Source organism: Coturnix japonica, chromosome 27 (genome assembly GCF_054131305.1).
Source record: "Coturnix japonica strain WE chromosome 27, WE-NBRP24, whole genome shotgun sequence".
NCBI classification, from domain to species: domain Eukaryota; kingdom Metazoa; phylum Chordata; class Aves; order Galliformes; family Phasianidae; genus Coturnix; species Coturnix japonica.
The window spans coordinates 610,496-628,309 of NC_140689.1; the positions used below are offsets into that span (position 1 = coordinate 610,496).

Sequence of the window (17,814 nt, forward strand, 5' to 3'; positions counted from 1 at the left end):
CCATGTGGGGCTCAACACCTTCCTAATGGTGCTCAGCTCCACGCTATGGGGCTCAGCATCTCACCTATGGGGTTTCAGACCCCGCTATGGGGTTTCAGACCCCACAGTGGGGTTCCAGACCCCGCTATGGGGTTTCAGACCCAACAACGGGGTTCCAACCCCTGCTATGGGGTTCTAGACCCCGCTATGGGGTTTCAGACCCCACAATGGGGTTCTAGACCCCGCTATGGGGTTCTAGACCCCGCTATGGGGTTCTAGACCCCACTATGGGGTTTCAGACCCCACAATGGGGTTCCAGCCCCCGCTATGGGGTTTCAGACCCCACAATGGGGTTCTAGACCCCGCTATGGGGTTCTAGACCCCACTATGGGGTTTCAGACCCCACAATGGGGTTCCAACCCCCGCTATGGGGTTCTAGACCCCGCTATGGGGCTCAGCCCCCCATCAGCCGCCCCACGGCGGCCTTGGCGCTGGCGATGCAGTCGTTGACGGAGACGCCGCCGTAGGAGGCTCCGATGAGGCTGAGGGGCAACTGCTGCTGCTCTATGAAGTGCCTGATGCGCTCTATGGGGACACCGCCATGGGACCCCGTGTGGGGCTGGGGGACCACATCCCCATATCCACATCCCACTTATCCCCATGTCCCTGTCCCCATCCCCCCATCCCATTTCCTCCCTATATCCCCATCTTATTTCCCATATCCCCATCCCATTTCTCATCCCCCCCATCCCATTTCCACCCCATATCCCCATCCCAGTCCACAGCCCCACACCCCCATCCTTTCTCAGCCCCCACATCTCCCTATCCCTGCCCCACATCCCCATCTCCATGCCCCAATCCCTGTATCCCCATCCCCATGTCCCCATCCCCATCCCCCCATATTCCCAGCCCCACACCTCCATCCTTTCCCAGTCCCCATATGTCTCTCTCTACCCCCACACCCTCATCCTACCCCTATATCCCCATCCCAGTCCCCATGTTCCCATCCCCACGTCTCTGTCCCCATTCCAATTCCCATCCCCCCATCCCAGTCCCCATGTCCCTGTATTCCCATGTCTCCATCCCAGTCCCCATCCCTATACCCCCACATCTCCGTCCCCATCCCATGTCTCCATCCCCATGTCCCCATGTCCTCATCCCAATCCCCATCCCCAGGTTCCCATCCCAGTACCCATCCCCATATCCTCATCCCCATATCTCCATCCCTATCCCTATACCCCCATCCCTATGCCCCCTCCCCATATCCCCGTCCCCATATCCCCATGTCCTCACCCCAATCCCCATCCCAGGTTCCCATCCCAATCCCCAGCCCCACATCCCCATCTCCATCCCCATGTCCTCACCCCAATCCCTATTCCCACATCCCCATCCCCACATCCCCATGTCCCCGTCCCCAGGTCCCCATCCCAGTCCTCATCCCCATACCCCCATCCCCACACCCCATACCCCCATCCCCATATCCCCCCTACCCCCTCCTTACCCATCCGCTGCCAATGGCCCAGTGTGTACTGCGGGATGCAGGACTTGGGGGGAGAAATAGGGGGCAGTCAGTGACATGGGGACCTGACACCCCCCACGTCCCCCTTATTGTCCCCACATCCCCAACTCCCCCATGTCCCCATATCCCCATCCCCCCCCCACCTCCCCCTGGATGCCCCCACGTCCCCATCCCTATGTCCCCACATCCCCCCATATCCCCAACCCCCCCCCACATCCCCCTTGTTGTCCCCACGTCCCCCTCCCCACGTCCCCCCTGTGTCCCCATGTCCCCAACCCCCCACATATCCCCATCCCCCCCCACATTCCCCTTCTTATCCCCATGTCCCCAACTCCCCCCATGTCCCCATGTCCCCCTCCCCACTTTCCCATCCCCATGTCCCCCCCAGGTGTCCCCATCCCCCTCACGTCCCCAACCCCCCCCACATCCCTTCTTCTTGTCCCCACATCCCCCCCAGGTGTCCCCACATCCCCATCCCCATGTCCCCCCTTGTCCCCATGTCCCCCTCCCCATATCCCCAAACCCCCCCACGTCCCCCTTGTTGTCCCCACGTCCCCCTCCCCACGTCCCCCCTGTTGTCCCCATATCCCCATTCCCCCCCACGTCCCTCATGTCCCCAACCCCCCCCATGTCCCCCTCCCCACTTTCCCATCCCCATGTCCCCCCATGTCCCCACATCCCCATCCCCCATGTCCCCCCCAGGTGTCCCCATGTCCCCCTCCCCATATCCCCAACCCCCCCCCACGTCCCCCCTTATTGTCCCCACGTCCCCCCTGTTGTCCCCATGTCCCCATCCCCCCCATATCCCCATCCCCCCCACGTCCCCCATGTCCCCAACCCCCCCCATGTCCCCCATGTCCCCCTCCCCACATCCCCATCCCCCATGTCCCCCCATATCCCCATCCCCCCCACGTCCCCCCTCATTGTCCCCCTGTCCCCCCCCTCACCCACCTGCTGTACCCTGACCATGACTCTCTCTGGGTTCCCCATCAGCCCCAGTTGTTCCCTCACCGCCCTCTGTGCCCTCTGCACCAACTCGGCTTTGGGGGCAGCCGAGGGGTCCCCAAAACAACGTTGGAACCAGGAGCCCCCCAACATCACCTGGAGGGGAAGGAGAACAGGGGGACCCCCATGTACATATATGGGGTGCCAAAGAGAGGGGCTGGGGCTGTCTATGGGCTCTGTGGGCCCTATGGACCTGTGTGGCCTCTATGGGGCTCTGTGGGCCTTATGAGGCTCTATGGGGCACTATGGGGCTCTATGGGTTCTATAGGGCTGTCTATGGGGCTCCGTGGGCTCTATGGGGCTGTCTATGGGGCTCTGTGGGTTCTATGGGGCTCTGTGGGTTCTATGGGGCTCTGTGGGCCCTACGAGGTTCTATGGGACTCTATGGGGCTCTATGGAGCTCAGTGGGTCCTATGGGGCTCTGTGGGGCCTACTGTGGGATATGGGGTCTGAGATGGCCCTGGGACCCCCAAGAGGTTTGTGGCTCCTTGTGGGGCTCAGCCCTATAGGATCCTCCAATGGGGCTGTGGGGACGCTCTGAGTGCCCCTGTGGGGTGACTGGGGTGCCCTGCATGGGATCCTGTGGGGCCTGTGGGGTGTAGGGTCCCTGGGGTTGCTGTGGGGCCCATGGGGTGCAGGGTCCCTGTGGGGCCTATGGGGTGTGTATGGTCTGTGGGGTTGCTGTGGGGCCCATAGGGTACATGGTCTGTGGGGTTGCTGTGGGGCCCATATGGGGTGTAGTGTCCATGGGGCTGTGTATCATAACACGGGCAGACCCCATAGTAACAATAGGGTAAATTGGGGGGGGGTCTCCCACCGTGAGCCGGACCGAGGGGCTCCCGGCACCATCGAGCTGCGGGAACGACACGGAGTCATAGACAACACCCAGCAGGGCAGCGTCCTCACACGAGGGGACCAGGTGGCCAAAACCCTATAGGGAAATAGGGGCGGTTATAGGGTGGGAGGGATCAGGGGGTTCTATGGGGTGAGAGGGATGGGGGGGTTATGGCGTGAGAGGGATGGGGGGGGTTCTATAGGGTGAGAGGGATGGGGGGGTTCTATAGGGCTCTATAGGGTGAGAGGAATGGGGGGGATCTATGGGGTTCTATGGGGTGAGAGGGATGGGGGGGGGATCTATGGGGTTCTATGGGGTGAGAGGAATGGGGGGTCTATGGGGATCTATGGGGAATCTATGGGCTGAGAGGGATGGGGGGGTTCTATGGGGTCCTATAGGGATCTATGGGGTGAGAGGGATGGGGGGGTGCTATGGGGATCTATGGGGTCCTATGGGGTGGGGGTTCTATGAGGTTCTACAGGGTGAGAGGGATGGGGGTGTTCTATGGGGTTCTATGGGGTGAGAGGGATGGGGGTGGTTATATGGGGTTCTATGGGGTGGGGGGTACTATGAGGTGAGAGGGATGGTGAGGTGCTATGGGGATCTATGGGGTCCTATGGGATGGGGGGTGTTCTATGGGGTTCTATGGAGTTCTATGGGGTGAGAGGGATGGGGGGGGGGTTCTATGGGGTCCTATCGGGATCTATGGGGTGAGAGGGATGGGGGGGTTCTATGGGGATCTATGGGGTTCTATGGGGACCTATAGGGTGATAGGGATGGGGGGGGGATCTATGGGGTTCTATGGGGTGAGAGGGATGGGGGGGTCTATGGGGATCTATGGGGTGAGAGGGATGGGGGGGGGGGTTCTATGGGGTCCTATCGGGATCTATGGGGTGAGAGGGATGGGGGGGTTCTATGGGGATCTATGGGGTTCTATGGGGACCTATAGGGTGATAGGGATGGGGGGGGTTCTATGGAGTTCTATGGGGTTCTATGGGGTGAGAGGGTGGGGGGGGTTCTTTGGGGTGAGAGGGATGGGGGGGGTTCTATGGGGTGGGGGAGGGTTCTATGGGCTTCTATGGGGTGAGAAGGATGGAGGAGTTCTATGGGGTCCTACGGGGTTCTATGGAGTGGGCGGGGTTCTATGGGGTTCTATGGGATGAGAGGGATGGGGGGGGGGTCGTCTATGGGGTCCTATGGGGTTCTATGGGGATCTATGGGGTGGGGGGGTTCCTATGGGGTCCTATGGGGCTCTATGGGGTGGGCTCTCACCGTGACGGGCAGCGTTACCCCGCGGTACTGCAGGTTGACCACGGCCACCGTCACCGCCGGGATGTGGGTCAGCTCCTGCGCCAAGGGGTGGAACTCGGGGGGCAGCACCCGCGCCAGGGCTGGGGGGTGGGGCAGTGTGAGGGGCTGCCCCATAGATAAGGGGGGGCTGCCCCATAGATAACAGGGGGCTGCCCCATAGATAAGGGGAGGGGGCTGCCCCATAGATAACAGGGGGCTGCCCCATAGATAAGGGGGGACCGTTTCCCCCCCTGTACCCACCTGCTGCGGGCAGCGCGCTGATGACGTGGTCTGCGGTGATGGTGCTGTCGGGGAGGGTCAGCTGGGGGCGAAATGGGGGGAAAAAGGGGGAGATGGGGGGTCCTGGCAGCTTAAAGTGTGGGGTGGGGACCCCAAAATATGGGGAGGGAACTCAGGGGTTCCCCAAATTATAGAAACAGAAGCTATAGGGGTCCCAGAGCCCCACACTGTGGGATGGGGACCCCAAAACCAGGTAGAGGGAAGTCAGGGTCCCCCAAACTATAGGGACAGAAGCCAGGAGACCCTGAACCCCCACACTGTGGGATATGGACCCCAAAACCATATAGAGGGAACCCAGGGGTGCCCCAAACTATAGGGACAGAAGCCAGGGGACCCAGAGACCCAACACAATGGGACGGGGACCCCAAAACCAGGTAGAGGGAAGTCGGGGTCCCCCAAGCTATAGGGAGAGCACCCAAGGGACCCCAAACCTTATGAAGGGAACCCAGGGGTCCCCCAAACTATAGGGACAGAAATCAGGGTCCCCATCCCCCCCCCCAGCGCACAGAATGGGACCCCCCCAACCTACAGGACGTGACCCCAAGAGCTCCCCCCCCCCCCCCAATCCATCCACAGAACAGGAACCCCCCAAACAACACAATGAGACCCCAAAGGACCTCGAAACCCCCTTATGGGGGTCTCATAATGGGATCCCCCCCTCACCACCCCACTATGGGCTCAGGAGCCCCCAACCCCATACAATGACCTCATGACAGGGGTCTCATAATGGGGTCCCCCCCTATAAGGTTAGGAACCCCAAACCCCACACAAGGACCTGGGGGAGGGTCTCATAACGGGGTCCCCCCCTCACCTGCCCCTCCTATAGGATTAAGAGCCCCAAACCCCACACACGGACCTTATGCTGGGGGTCTCATAATGGGGTCCCCCCCTCAACACCACCCTATGTGGTTATGATCCCCCAACCCCACGCAATTACCTTATGATGGTGATCTCATAATGGGGTTCGCCCCCCAAACAACACAATAAGACCCCTAAGGACTTCAACATCCCCCACCCTATAGGGTTAGGACCCCCAAACCCCACACTAGGACCTCGTGATGGGGGTCTCATAATGGGGTCCCCCCCTATAGGGTTACGATCCCCAAACCCCACACAAGGACCTTATGATGGGGGTCTCATAATGGGGTACCTCCCCCTACCCCCCCATGTGGTTACGATCCCCCAACCCCACACAATGCCCTTATCCTGGGGGTCCCATAACGGGTCCCCCCTTCACCTGCCCCCCTATAGGGTTACGATCCCCAAACCCCACACACGGACCTTATGCTGGGGGTCTCATAACGGGTCCCCCCCTCACCACCCCCCTATGGGCTCAGGAGCCCAAAACCCCACACAGGGACCTTATGATGGGGGTCTCATAATGGGGTCCCCCCCCTCAACACCCCCCTATGGGTTACGAGCCCCAAACCCCACACAAGGACCTTATGATGGGGGTCTCATAACAGGGTCTCCACTTCACCTGCCCCCCCTATGGGATTAGAATCCCCCAACCCTACACAATGCCCTTATCCTGGGGGTCCCATAACGGGTCCCCCCCTTTCACCCGCCCCCCTATAGGGTTACAATCCCCAAACCCCACACACGGACCTTATAATGGGGGTCTCATAATGGGTTCCCCCATCACCTGCCCCCCTATGGGCTCAGGAGCCCCCAACCCCACACAGGGACCTTATAATGGGGGTCTCATAACGGGTCCCCCCCTCACCACCCCCCTATGGGCTCAGGAGCCCCCAGCCCCATACAATGACCTCATGACAGGGGTCTCATAATGGGGTCCCCCCCTATAAGGTTAGGAACCCCAAACCCCACACAAGGACCTGGGGGAGGGTCTCATAACGGGGTCCCCCCTTCACCTGCCCCCCCATGGGCTCAGGATCCCCAAACCCCACACAAGGACCTTATGATGGGGGTCTCATAATGGGGTCCCCCCCTCACCCCCCCCCCATGTGGTTACAATCCCCCAACCCCACACAACGCCCTTATCCTGGGGGTCCCATAACGTCCCCCCCTTTCACCTGCCCCCCTATGTGGTTAGGAGCCCCAAACCCCATACAAGGACCTCGTGATGGGGGTCTCATAATGGGGTCCTCCCCCAAACAACACAATAAGACCCCAAAGGACTTCAGCACCCCCCACCCTATGGGCTCAGGACCCCCAAACCCCACACGAGGACCTTATGATGGGGGTCTCATAATGGGGTCCCCCCCTCAACACCTGCCCCCGTATGTGGTTATGATCCCCCAACCCCACACAACGCCCTTATACTGGGGGTCCCATAACGGGTCCCCCCTTCACTTGCCCCCACTATAGGGTTACGATCCCCAAACCCCACACGAGGACCTTATAATGGGGGTCTCATAACGGGTCCCCCCCTCACCTGCCCCCCTATGGGCTCAGGAGCCCCCAACCCCACACAGGGACCTTATGCTGGGGGTCTCATAATGGGGTTCCCCCCCCAAACAACACAATAAGACCCCAAAGGACTTCAACACTCCCCTATGTGGTTATGATCCCCCAACCCCACACAATCCCCCTATACTGGGGGTCTCATAACGTCCCCCCCCCCCACCTGCCCCCCTATGTGGTTAGGAGCCCCAAACCCCACACACGGACCTTATGCTGGGGGTCTCATAACGGGTCCCCCCCTCACCTGCCCCCCTATGGGCTCAGGAGCCCCCAACCCCATACAATGACCTCATGACAGGGGTCTCATAATGGGGTCCCCCCCTATAAGGTTAGGAACCCCAAACCCCACACAAGGACCTGGGGGGGGTCTCATAACGGGGTCCCCCCTTCACCTGCCCCCCCTTTAGGGTTAGGATCCCCAAACCCCACACAAGGACCTTATGATGGGGGTCTCATAATGGGGTCCCCCCCTCACCCCCCCCCCCCATGTGGTTACAATCCCCCAACCCCACACAACGCCCTTATCCTGGGGGTCCCATAACGTCCCCCCCTTTCACCTGCCCCCCTATGTGGTTAGGAGCCCCAAACCCCACACAAGGACCTCGTGATGGGGGTCTCATAATGGGGTCCTCCCCCAAACAACACAATAAGATCCCAAAGGACTTCAGCACCCCCCACCCTATGGGCTCAGGACCCCCAAACCCCACACGAGGACCTTATGATGGGGGTCTCATAATGGGGTCCCCCCCTCAACACCTGCCCCCGTATGTGGTTACGATCCCCCAACCCCACACAACGCCCTTATACTGGGGGTCCCATAACGGGTCCCCCCTTCACCTGCCCCCACTATAGGGTTACGATCCCCAAACCCCACACGAGGACCTTATAATGGGGGTCTCATAACGGGTCCCCCCCTCACCTGCCCCCCTATGGGCTCAGGAGCCCCCAACCCCACACAGGGACCTTATGCTGGGGGTCTCATAATGGGGTTCCCCCCCCAAACAACACAATAAGACCCCAAAGGACTTCAACACCCCCCTATGTGGTTATGATCCCCCAACCCCACACAATCCCCCTATACTGGGGGTCTCATAACGTCCCCCCCCCCCACCTGCCCCCCTGTGTGGTTAGGAGCCCCAAACCCCACACACGGACCTTATGCTGGGGGTCTCATAACGGGTCCCCCCCTCACCTGCCCCCCTATGGGCTCAGGAGCCCCCAACCCCACACAAGGACCTTATGATGGGGGTCTCATAATGGGGTCCCCCCCCTCAACACCCCCCTATGGGCTCAGGATCCCCCAACCCCACACAACGCCCTTATCCTGGGGGTCCCATAACGTCCCCCCCTTTCACCTGCCCCCCTATGTGGTTAGGAGCCCCAAACCCCATACAAGGACCTCGTGATGGGGGTCTCATAATGGGGTCCTCCCCCAAACAACACAATAAGACCCCAAAGGACTTCAGCACCCCCCACCCTATGATGATGGGGGTCCCATAACACCCCCCCCCTCACCTGCCACGTCCGGTCGCTGCGCAGCCGCAGTCGCTGCAGTTCCGCGTTACACCGCACGTCGGCGCCGCGGAGCCGCACGAAGGTGGCGATGGATTCGGGCAGGGTCTGCAGCCCCCCCCGCAGCGCCCACTGCGACCAGCGCTCACACCGGGAGCGAACCAGCACGGCCGGGACGGGGCCGTTGGGGTCATTGGGGCCATTGGGGCCGTTGGGGTCATTGGGGTCATTGGGGCCATTGGGGCCACCTGAAACGACACCGAGAGGAACCAGCTGGGGGGGGGAACCTATAGGACCCATATGGGATCCATATGGTACATCTCCCTGTCCCTGTGTGCCATAGGGGCAGCAGCAGGGTGTCCCCAACCTCTATGGCCCCATAGGTCACCTCTCTGACCCCATATACCATAGGGGCAGCATGATGGTGTCCCCCCCGTGTCCCCATATGTCACCTCTCTGTCCCCATATTTCACCTCTCCATTTCCCCATGTGCCATAGGGCAGCATCAGTGTCCCCCCCCGTGTCCCCATACATCACCTCTCTGACCCCATATACCATAGGGGCAGCAGCAGGGTGTCCCCAGCCTCTATGGCCCCATAGGTCACCCCTCCTTGTCCCCATAGGGATGGCATTAGGGTGTGTCCCCCCCCCCCTTGTCCCCATGAGTCACCTCCCTGTGTCCCCATAGATCACCCCTCTGACCCCATATATTGTAGGGGTGGCATCAAGGTGTCCCCTCTGTGTCCCTATGTGTCCCCATAAGTCACCTCCCTGTGTCCCCATATGTCACCTCTCCATCTCCCCATATACCATAGGGGCAGCATCAAGGCGTCCCCAACCTCTATGGCCCCATACATCACCTCTCTGTCCCCATATGTCACCCCTTTACACCCCCATGGGGATGGCATCAGTGTCCCCCCCCCGTGTCCCCATACATCACCTCTCTGACCCCATAAACCATAGGGGCAGCAGCAGGGCGTCCCCAACCTCTATGGCCCCACAGGTCAACCCCCATGTCCCCATAGGGGCAGCATCAGGGTGTCCCCCCTGTGTCTCTCCCCCCCCAATGAACTCACCCCCCCCAATTAACTCAAGCCCCCCAATCAACTCCCCCCCCCTCCAATTAACCCCCCCAATTAACTCAACCCCCCATTAACTAAATCCCCGCCTAGTCGTCCCCCCCCTCCAATTATCTCACCCCCCAATTAACTCCTCCCCAATTAAATCCCCCCCCCAATTAAATTCTACCTCAATAACCCCCCCTCCAATTAACCACCCCCCCCATTAACTCAACTCCACTCCAATTAACTTAATCCCCCCTACCCCCCTCCCAATTAACTTACCCCCCCCAATGAACTCACCCCATTATCCCCCCTCCAATTAACAAACCCTCCCAAACACCCCCCCAACTAACTCCCCCACCCATAATTAACTACCCCCCCCCAATGAACTAACACCCCCCCAATTAACTTACCCCCCCTAATTAACACCCCCCCCAATTATCCCCCATTAATTAACTCACCCCCCCATTAACCCCCCCCTCCAATTAACTCACCCTCCCCAACACCCCCCCAACTAACTCCCCCACCCATAATTAACTAACCCCCCCCAATGAACTCACCCCCCCCCTCCAATTAACTTACCCCCCCTAATTAACCCCCCCCGCCCCAATTACCCCCATTAATTAACTCCCCCCCCAATTACCCCCATTAATTAACTCACCCCCAATTACCCCCATTAATTAACTCACCCCCAATTCCCCCCATTAATTAACTCCCCCCCAATTCCCCCCGTTAATTAACTCACCCCCCCCCGTAGCCATCCCCACGATGACTGATCTCCGTCTCCTCTCTGCCCGGTGCAGCGCTGGGAAGCACGACCTGACACTGAGCTGCCGGCAGTCACCGGCAAACACCCCCCGGCACAGACTGTCAGCAATGAGATCAGCGACCTATAATACATGGGGGGGTCAGAAATAACACCCCAATGACACCCCCCGGCACAGGCTGTCAGCAATGAGATCAGCCACCTATAATACAGCAAGGGGGGGGCATTAATAACACCCCAATAACACCCCAATGACACCCCAATGACACCCCAATAACAAACACCCCAATAACAAACACCCCAATAACAAACACCCCAATGACACCCCCCGGCACAGGCTGTCAGCAATCAGATCGGCAACCTATAGCATGGGGGGGTCATTGATAATACCCCAATGACACCCCAATAACAATCACCCCAATAACAAACACCCCAATAACACTCCAATAACAAACACCCCAATAACACCCCCCGGCACAGGCTGTCAGCAATGAGATCAGCCACCTGTAATACATGGGGGGGGCATTAATAACACCCCAATGACACCCCAATGACACCCCAATAACACCCCAATAACAAACACCCCAATAACACCCCAATAACAAACACCCCAATAACACCCCAATAACACCCCCCGGCACAGGCTGTCAGCAATGAGATCAGCCACCTGTAACATGGGGGGGGCATTAATAACACCCCAATAACACCCCAATAACAAACACCCCAATAACACCCCCCGGCACAGGCTGTCAGCGATCAGATCGGCCACCTGTAATACATGGGGGGGGGCGTTAATAACACCCCAATGACACCCCAATAACACCCCCCGGCACAGGCTGTCAGCAATGAGATCGGCAACCTATAATACAGCAAGGGGGGGGCGTTAATAACACCCCAATGACACCCCCCGGCACAGGCTGTCAGCAATCAGATCGGCCACCTATAATACAGCAAGGGGGGGGCATTAATAACACCCCAATGACACCCCAATAACAAACACCCCAATAACACCCCAATAACACCCCAATGACACCCCCCGGCACAGGCTGTCAGCAATGAGATCGGCCACCTATAACATGGGGGGGTCATTAATAACACCCCAATAACAAACACCCCAATAACACCCCCCGGCACAGGCTGTCAGCGATCAGATCGGCAACCTATAACATGGGGGGGGCATTAATAACACCCCAATAACACCCCAATGACACCCCAATGACAAACACCCCGATGACACCCCCCGGCACAGACTGTCAGCAATGAGATCAGCCACCTGTAACATGGGGGGGGCATTAATAACACCCCAATAACACCCCAATGACACCCCAATGACAAACACCCCAATAACACCCCCCGGCACAGGCTGTCAGCGATTAGATCGGCCACCTATAACATGAGGGGGGGTCATTAATAACACCCCAATAACACAACAACCCAATGACACCCCAATGACAACACCCCAATGACACCCCCCGGCACAGGCTGTCAGCAATGAGATCGGCCACCTATAATACATGGGGGGGTCATTAATACCCCAATAACACCCCAATGACACCCCAATAATACCCCAATAATACCCCAGTAACACCCCAATAACACCCCAATAACACCCCAATGACACCCCAGTAACACCCCAATGACACCCCAATGACACCCCAATGAAACCCCAATGACACCCCAATAATACCCCAATAATACCCCAGTAACACCCCAATAATACCCCAATAACACCCCAATGACACCCCAATGACACCCCAATGACACCCCAATAACACCCCAATAACACCCCAATAATACCCCAATAATACCCCAATAACACCCCAATAACACCCCAATAACACCCCAATGACACCCCAATGACACCCCAATAACACCCCAATGACACCCCAATGACACCCCAATGACACCCCAATGACACCCCAATAACACCCCAATGACACCCCAATAACACCCCAATGACACCCCAATGACACCCCCCAGCACAGGCTGTCAGCAATCAGATCAGCCACCTGTAACATGGGGGGGTCATTAATAACACCCCAATGACACCCCAATAATACCCCAATAACACAACAAGGGGGGGTCACAGCATCCCATAGCGCCCCAATAATACACCAAGGGGGGGTGGGGGGGCAGAGTATCACATAGAGCCCCCCCCCCTATAATACACCAAGGGGGGGTCAGAAACACCCCGAACCACTGGCACAGGCTGTCAGCAACCAGCTCGGTCACCTGCAACACTGGGGGGGGGTCAGAAACCACCCCCACCCCCAATAACACAACAAGGGGGGGTTAGAAACAACCCAACACCTCAATAACACACCGAGGGGGGGTCAGAGCATCACATAGACCCCAACCACATCTGACAGCACAACAAGGGGGGGGTCAGAAACACCCCCCCACCCCTGATAACAAACCAGGAGGGGTCAGAAACCCCCCAACCCCCCCCCCACCCCCTATAACACACCAAGGGGGGGACAGAAACACCTCCCCCCCCCCCCGAGAACACACCAAGGGGGGGTCAGACCATCCCATACCCCCCCCCCCCACCCCCTATAACACACCAAGGGGGGGTCAGACCATCCCATACCCCCCCCCCCCACCCCCTATAATACACCAAGGGAGGGTCAGAAACCCCCCCCAGCCCTGAGAACACACCAAGGGGGGGATCAGACCATCCAAACTCCCCCCCAACCCACAATAACCCCTATAACACACCAAGGGGGGGTGTCAGAAACCCCCCCCCTCCACCCCTGATAACACACCAAGGGGGGTTCAGACTCCCCCCACCCCCTATAAGACACCAAGGGGGATCAGACCATCCCATACCCCCCCCACCCCCTATAACACACCAAGGGGGGTCAGACCATCCCATACCCCACCCCCACCCCCTATAATACACCAAGGGAGGGTCAGAAACCCCCCACCCCCCCCAATAACACACCAGGGGGGGTCAGACCAACCCATACCACCCCCCCCACCCCCAACAACCCCTATAACACACCAAGGGGGGGGTCAGAAACCCCCCCCCTCCCCAATAACACACCAGGGGGGGTCAGACCATCCCATACCCCCCCCCCCCCCAATAACTCCTATAACACACCAAGGGGAGGGTCAGAAACCCCCCTCCCCCCCCAATAACACACCAGGGGGGGGTCAGACCATCCCATACCCCCCCCCCCCCAATAACCCCTATAACACACCAAGGGAGGGTCAGAAACACCCCCACCCCCAATAACACACCGGGGGGGGGTCAGACCATCCCATACCACCCCCCCCCCCCCCCAGTAACCCCTATAACACACCAAGGGAGGGTCAGAAACACCCCCACCCCCAATAACACACCAAAGGGGGGGTCAGACCATCCCATATCCCCACCCCCTATAACACACCAAGGGGGGGTCAGAAACACCCCTACCCCCAATAACACACCAAAGGGAGGGTCAGAAACCCCCCCCACCCCCGATAACACACCAAGGGAGGTTCATACCCCCCCCCCAACCCCCCACCCACCCCTGTTAGACCCTGATAAGGGCTCCTGGCCCTTGATAAGGGTTTATCTCCCCCCCACCCTCCTACCTCTGCCCCGAAGCGCCGCCGGGTGAAGCTGTGGATGCTCTCGTCCGGTTCCGTCCCCTTTGGGGCCAGCAGGTCCCGCACCGCGCTCCATAAAAGGGGCTTGGACAGGGGGGGCACCACCCGAAGGAGACCCCTGGGGGAGAGAGGGGAATGGGGGCGTTATGGGGTCCTTATGGCAGCCCTATGGGGGGTTGTGGGGTCTCTAGGGCCATATATGGGTCCTTGGGGGTTTATGGGGTCCTTATGGCAGCCCTATGGGGGGTTGTGGGGTCTTTAGGGCCATATATGGGTCCTTGGGGGGTTATGGGGTCCTTATGGCAGCACTATGGGGGGTTATGGGGTCTTTAGGGCCATATATGGGTCCTTGGGGGGGTTATGGGGTCCTTATGGCAGCTCTATGGAGGGTTGTGGGGTCTTTAGGGCCATATATGGGTCCTTGGGGGGGTTATGGGGTCCTTATGGCAGCTCTATGGAGGGGGTTGTGGGGTCTTTAGGGTCCTATGTGGGTCCTTGGGTGGTTATGAGGCCTTTGGAGTCCTATATGGGTCCTTCCAGGGGGTTATGGGACCCTTACAGCAGCCCTATGGTGGGGGTTGTGGGGTCTCTAGGGCCATATATGGGTCCTTGGGGGGTTATGGGGTCCTTATGTCAGCCCTGTGGAGGGGGTTGTGGGGTCTTTGGGGTCCTATGTGGGTCCTTAGGGGGGTTATGAGGCCTTTGGAGTCCTACATGGGTCCTTCCAGGGGGGTTATGGGGTCCTTACGGCAGCCCTATGGGGGAGGTTGTGGGGTCTTTAGGGCCATATATGGGTCCTTGGGGGGTTATGGGGTCCTTATGTCAGCCCTGTGGAGGGGGTTGTGGGGTCTTCGGGGTCCTATGTGGGTCCTTGGGGGGGTTATGGGGTCCTTATGGCAGCTCTATGGGGGGCTATGGGGTCTTTGGGGTCCTATGTGGGTCCTTAGGGGGGTTATGAGGCCTTTGGAGTCCTATATGGGTCCTTCCAGGGGGGTTATGGGGTCCTTACGGCAGCCCTATGGGGGAGGTTGTGGGGTCTTTAGGGCCATATATGGGTCCTTGGGGGGTTATGGGGTCCTTATGTCAGCCCTATGGGGGGGTCATGGGGTCTTTAGGGTCCTATGTGGGTCCTTGGGGGGTTATGAGGCCTTTGGGGTCCTATGTGGGTCTTTCCAGGGGGTGATGAGGACTTTGGGGTCCTATATGAGCTGTTCCAGGGAGGTTATGGGATCCTTATGTCAGTTCTATGAGGGGGTTATGAGCTCTTTGGGGCCCTATGTGGCTCCTTCCAGGTGGCTATGGGGTCTTTGGGGCCCTATATGGGTCCTTGGGAGGTTATGAGCTCTTTTGGGCCCTATATATAAGGATATATATATATGAGTCATTCCAGGGGGGTTATGGGGTCCTTATGTCAGCCCTATGGAGGGGGGAGGGGGTTTGTGGGGTCTTTGGGGTCCTATGTGGGTCCTTGTTGGGTTATGAGCCCTTTGGGGCTTTTATATGGGTCCTTCCAGGGGGTTCTGGGGTCTTTGGATCCCTTCATAGGGGCTTGGAGGTCCTTAGGGCTGGTTAAAGGGGGGATTAATGGGGGGATGGGGAGGTAATGGGGGGGGATGGGGACGTAATGGGGTGGATGAGGATGCAATGGGGTGTATATGGGGCTGCAATGGGGGGGATGGGGATTAATGGGGGGTCTCCCACCCCAGCCCTGTTGGCATCCTATGGAGGGTCCCGTTGGCGTAGAGGAATCGATGCCGCGATGCCGGATGATCCGCAGCCACCGGCAGCACATCGGGCTCCAGGCCGAGCTCTGAGACCTGCAGGGACAGCAAAGGGGGGGGGGACCCTCAGAGACCCCAACCCTAAAACCCCCTCACACATCACAAAGGACCCCAGGATCCCAAAGGACCCCCAGGACCCCAGTCAGGGATCCCCAATACACCCTCAGACCCCCGACCCTCCCATAAAGCCCCGCACCCACCCCCAAAGAACCCCCCATCCCCCACATGGAGACCCCCAAGAACCCGCCCACACCCCCCAGACCCCTTTAGCCACCCCAAGGACCCCATAGCCCATATGAAGGGATCCAAAGACCCCATAAATCCCTGGAAGGACCCATATAAAAGCCCCAAAGGGCTCATAACCCAACAAGGACCCACATAGGACCCCAAAGACCCCATAGCCCCCTAGAAAGAGCCATATGAAAGCCCTAAAGAACCCACACGCCCCCAAGGACCCATATAGAGCCTTAAAGACCCCATAGCCCCCTGGAAGGAACCATATAGGACCCCAAACGCCTCATCACCCCCTGGAAAGAAACATATAAAAGCCCTAAAGACCCCATAAGCCCCCAAGGACCCATATAGGACCCCATAGCCCCCTGGAAGGACCCATATAAAAGCCCCATAGAGCTTATAACCCAACAAGGACCCATACAGGACCCTAAAGACCCCATAGCCCCCCCATAGGGCTGACATAAGGACTCCATAAACCCCTGGAATGACTTATATATATGTATCCTCATATATAGGGCCCCAAAGACCCCATAGCCCCCTGTAAAGAGCCATACAAAAGCCCCAAAGAGCTCATAACCCCCTTAAAGACACACATAGGGCCCTAAAGACCCCATAACCCCCTGGAATTACTCATATAGGGCCCCAAAGAGCTCATAGCCCCCCAAGGACCCATATAGGACCCCAAAGACCCCACAGCCCCCTGGAAGGACCCATATAAAAGCCCTAAAGACCCCATAACTCCCCTAAGGACCCACATTGGACCCCAAAGACCCCATAACCCCCTGGAAGGACCCATATAGGACCCCAAAAACCCCACAGCCCCCTGTAAAGACCCATATAAAAGCCCTAAAGAACCCATAACTCCCCTAAGGACCCACATAGGACCCTAAATACCCCATAACCCCCTGGAAGGACCCATATAGGACCCCAAAAACCCCACAGCCCCCTGTAAAGACCCATATAAAAGCCCTAAAGACCCCATAACTCCCCTAAGGACCCACAATGGATCCTAAATACCCCATAACCCCATGGAAGGACCCATATAGCGCCCCAAAGGCCTCATCACCCCCATAGGACCCCAAAGACCCCATCCCCCCCCATCCCCCCCATTTCCCCCCGTACCATCCGCAGAGTCTCGGCTCCCTCGTTCCCCCCCGGCCGGATCCCTCTGGGTCCGTGTTCGAACACGGTTCCATCTTCGGTTCTGGTGCTTTGGATCCAGCCCCCGACCCGCCCCCCCGCCTCCAGCAGCACCACGTGGTGGGGGCGGGGGGCCCGGACCAGGTGGAAACAAGCGGCCAAACCGCTGATCCCCCCCCCCAGCACCGCCACGGTGCGAGCCATAGCGCGGAACTGAACGCGACGTGTTTCTACCCGGACACTTTTACTGTGAGCACCGCCTCCAGGCCACGCCCCCCGATGTAGCGATTGGTGGGGAGGAAGGAGGCGGGACTAAGAGGAGCCAATAGGAAAGCGAGGTTGCGTCTGCAATGCCACGCCTCCCAGCAAGC

At 58.9% G+C, this 17,814-nt stretch overlaps 1 protein-coding gene across 7 annotated transcripts; it reads right to left on the minus strand.

The window, feature by feature from the left end:
* Positions 1-120: 120 nt before the first annotated feature.
* Positions 121-17,662, minus strand: PPOX (protoporphyrinogen oxidase). Of its 7 annotated transcripts, none has more exons than XM_085524673.1 (11): positions 17,426-17,662; positions 15,990-16,105; positions 14,274-14,406; positions 10,674-10,818; positions 8,871-9,115; positions 4,890-4,950; positions 4,611-4,729; positions 3,321-3,434; positions 2,450-2,599; positions 1,481-1,523; positions 121-564 (listed from the first exon to the last, which is right to left on the minus strand). In XM_085524673.1, the coding sequence occupies exons 1-11, from the start codon at positions 17,645-17,647 to the stop codon at positions 434-436; spliced, it is 1,479 nt and encodes a 492-aa protein (XP_085380799.1). In that variant the 5' UTR covers positions 17,648-17,662; the 3' UTR covers positions 121-433. The 7 variants fall into 7 exon arrangements, with proteins under 7 accessions (XP_085380799.1, XP_085380800.1, XP_085380802.1 ...); XM_085524674.1 differs by having other exon boundaries at positions 8,871-9,103; positions 10,671-10,818; XM_085524675.1 differs by lacking the exon at positions 1,481-1,523 and having other exon boundaries at positions 266-564.
* Positions 17,663-17,814: the final 152 nt, after the last annotated feature.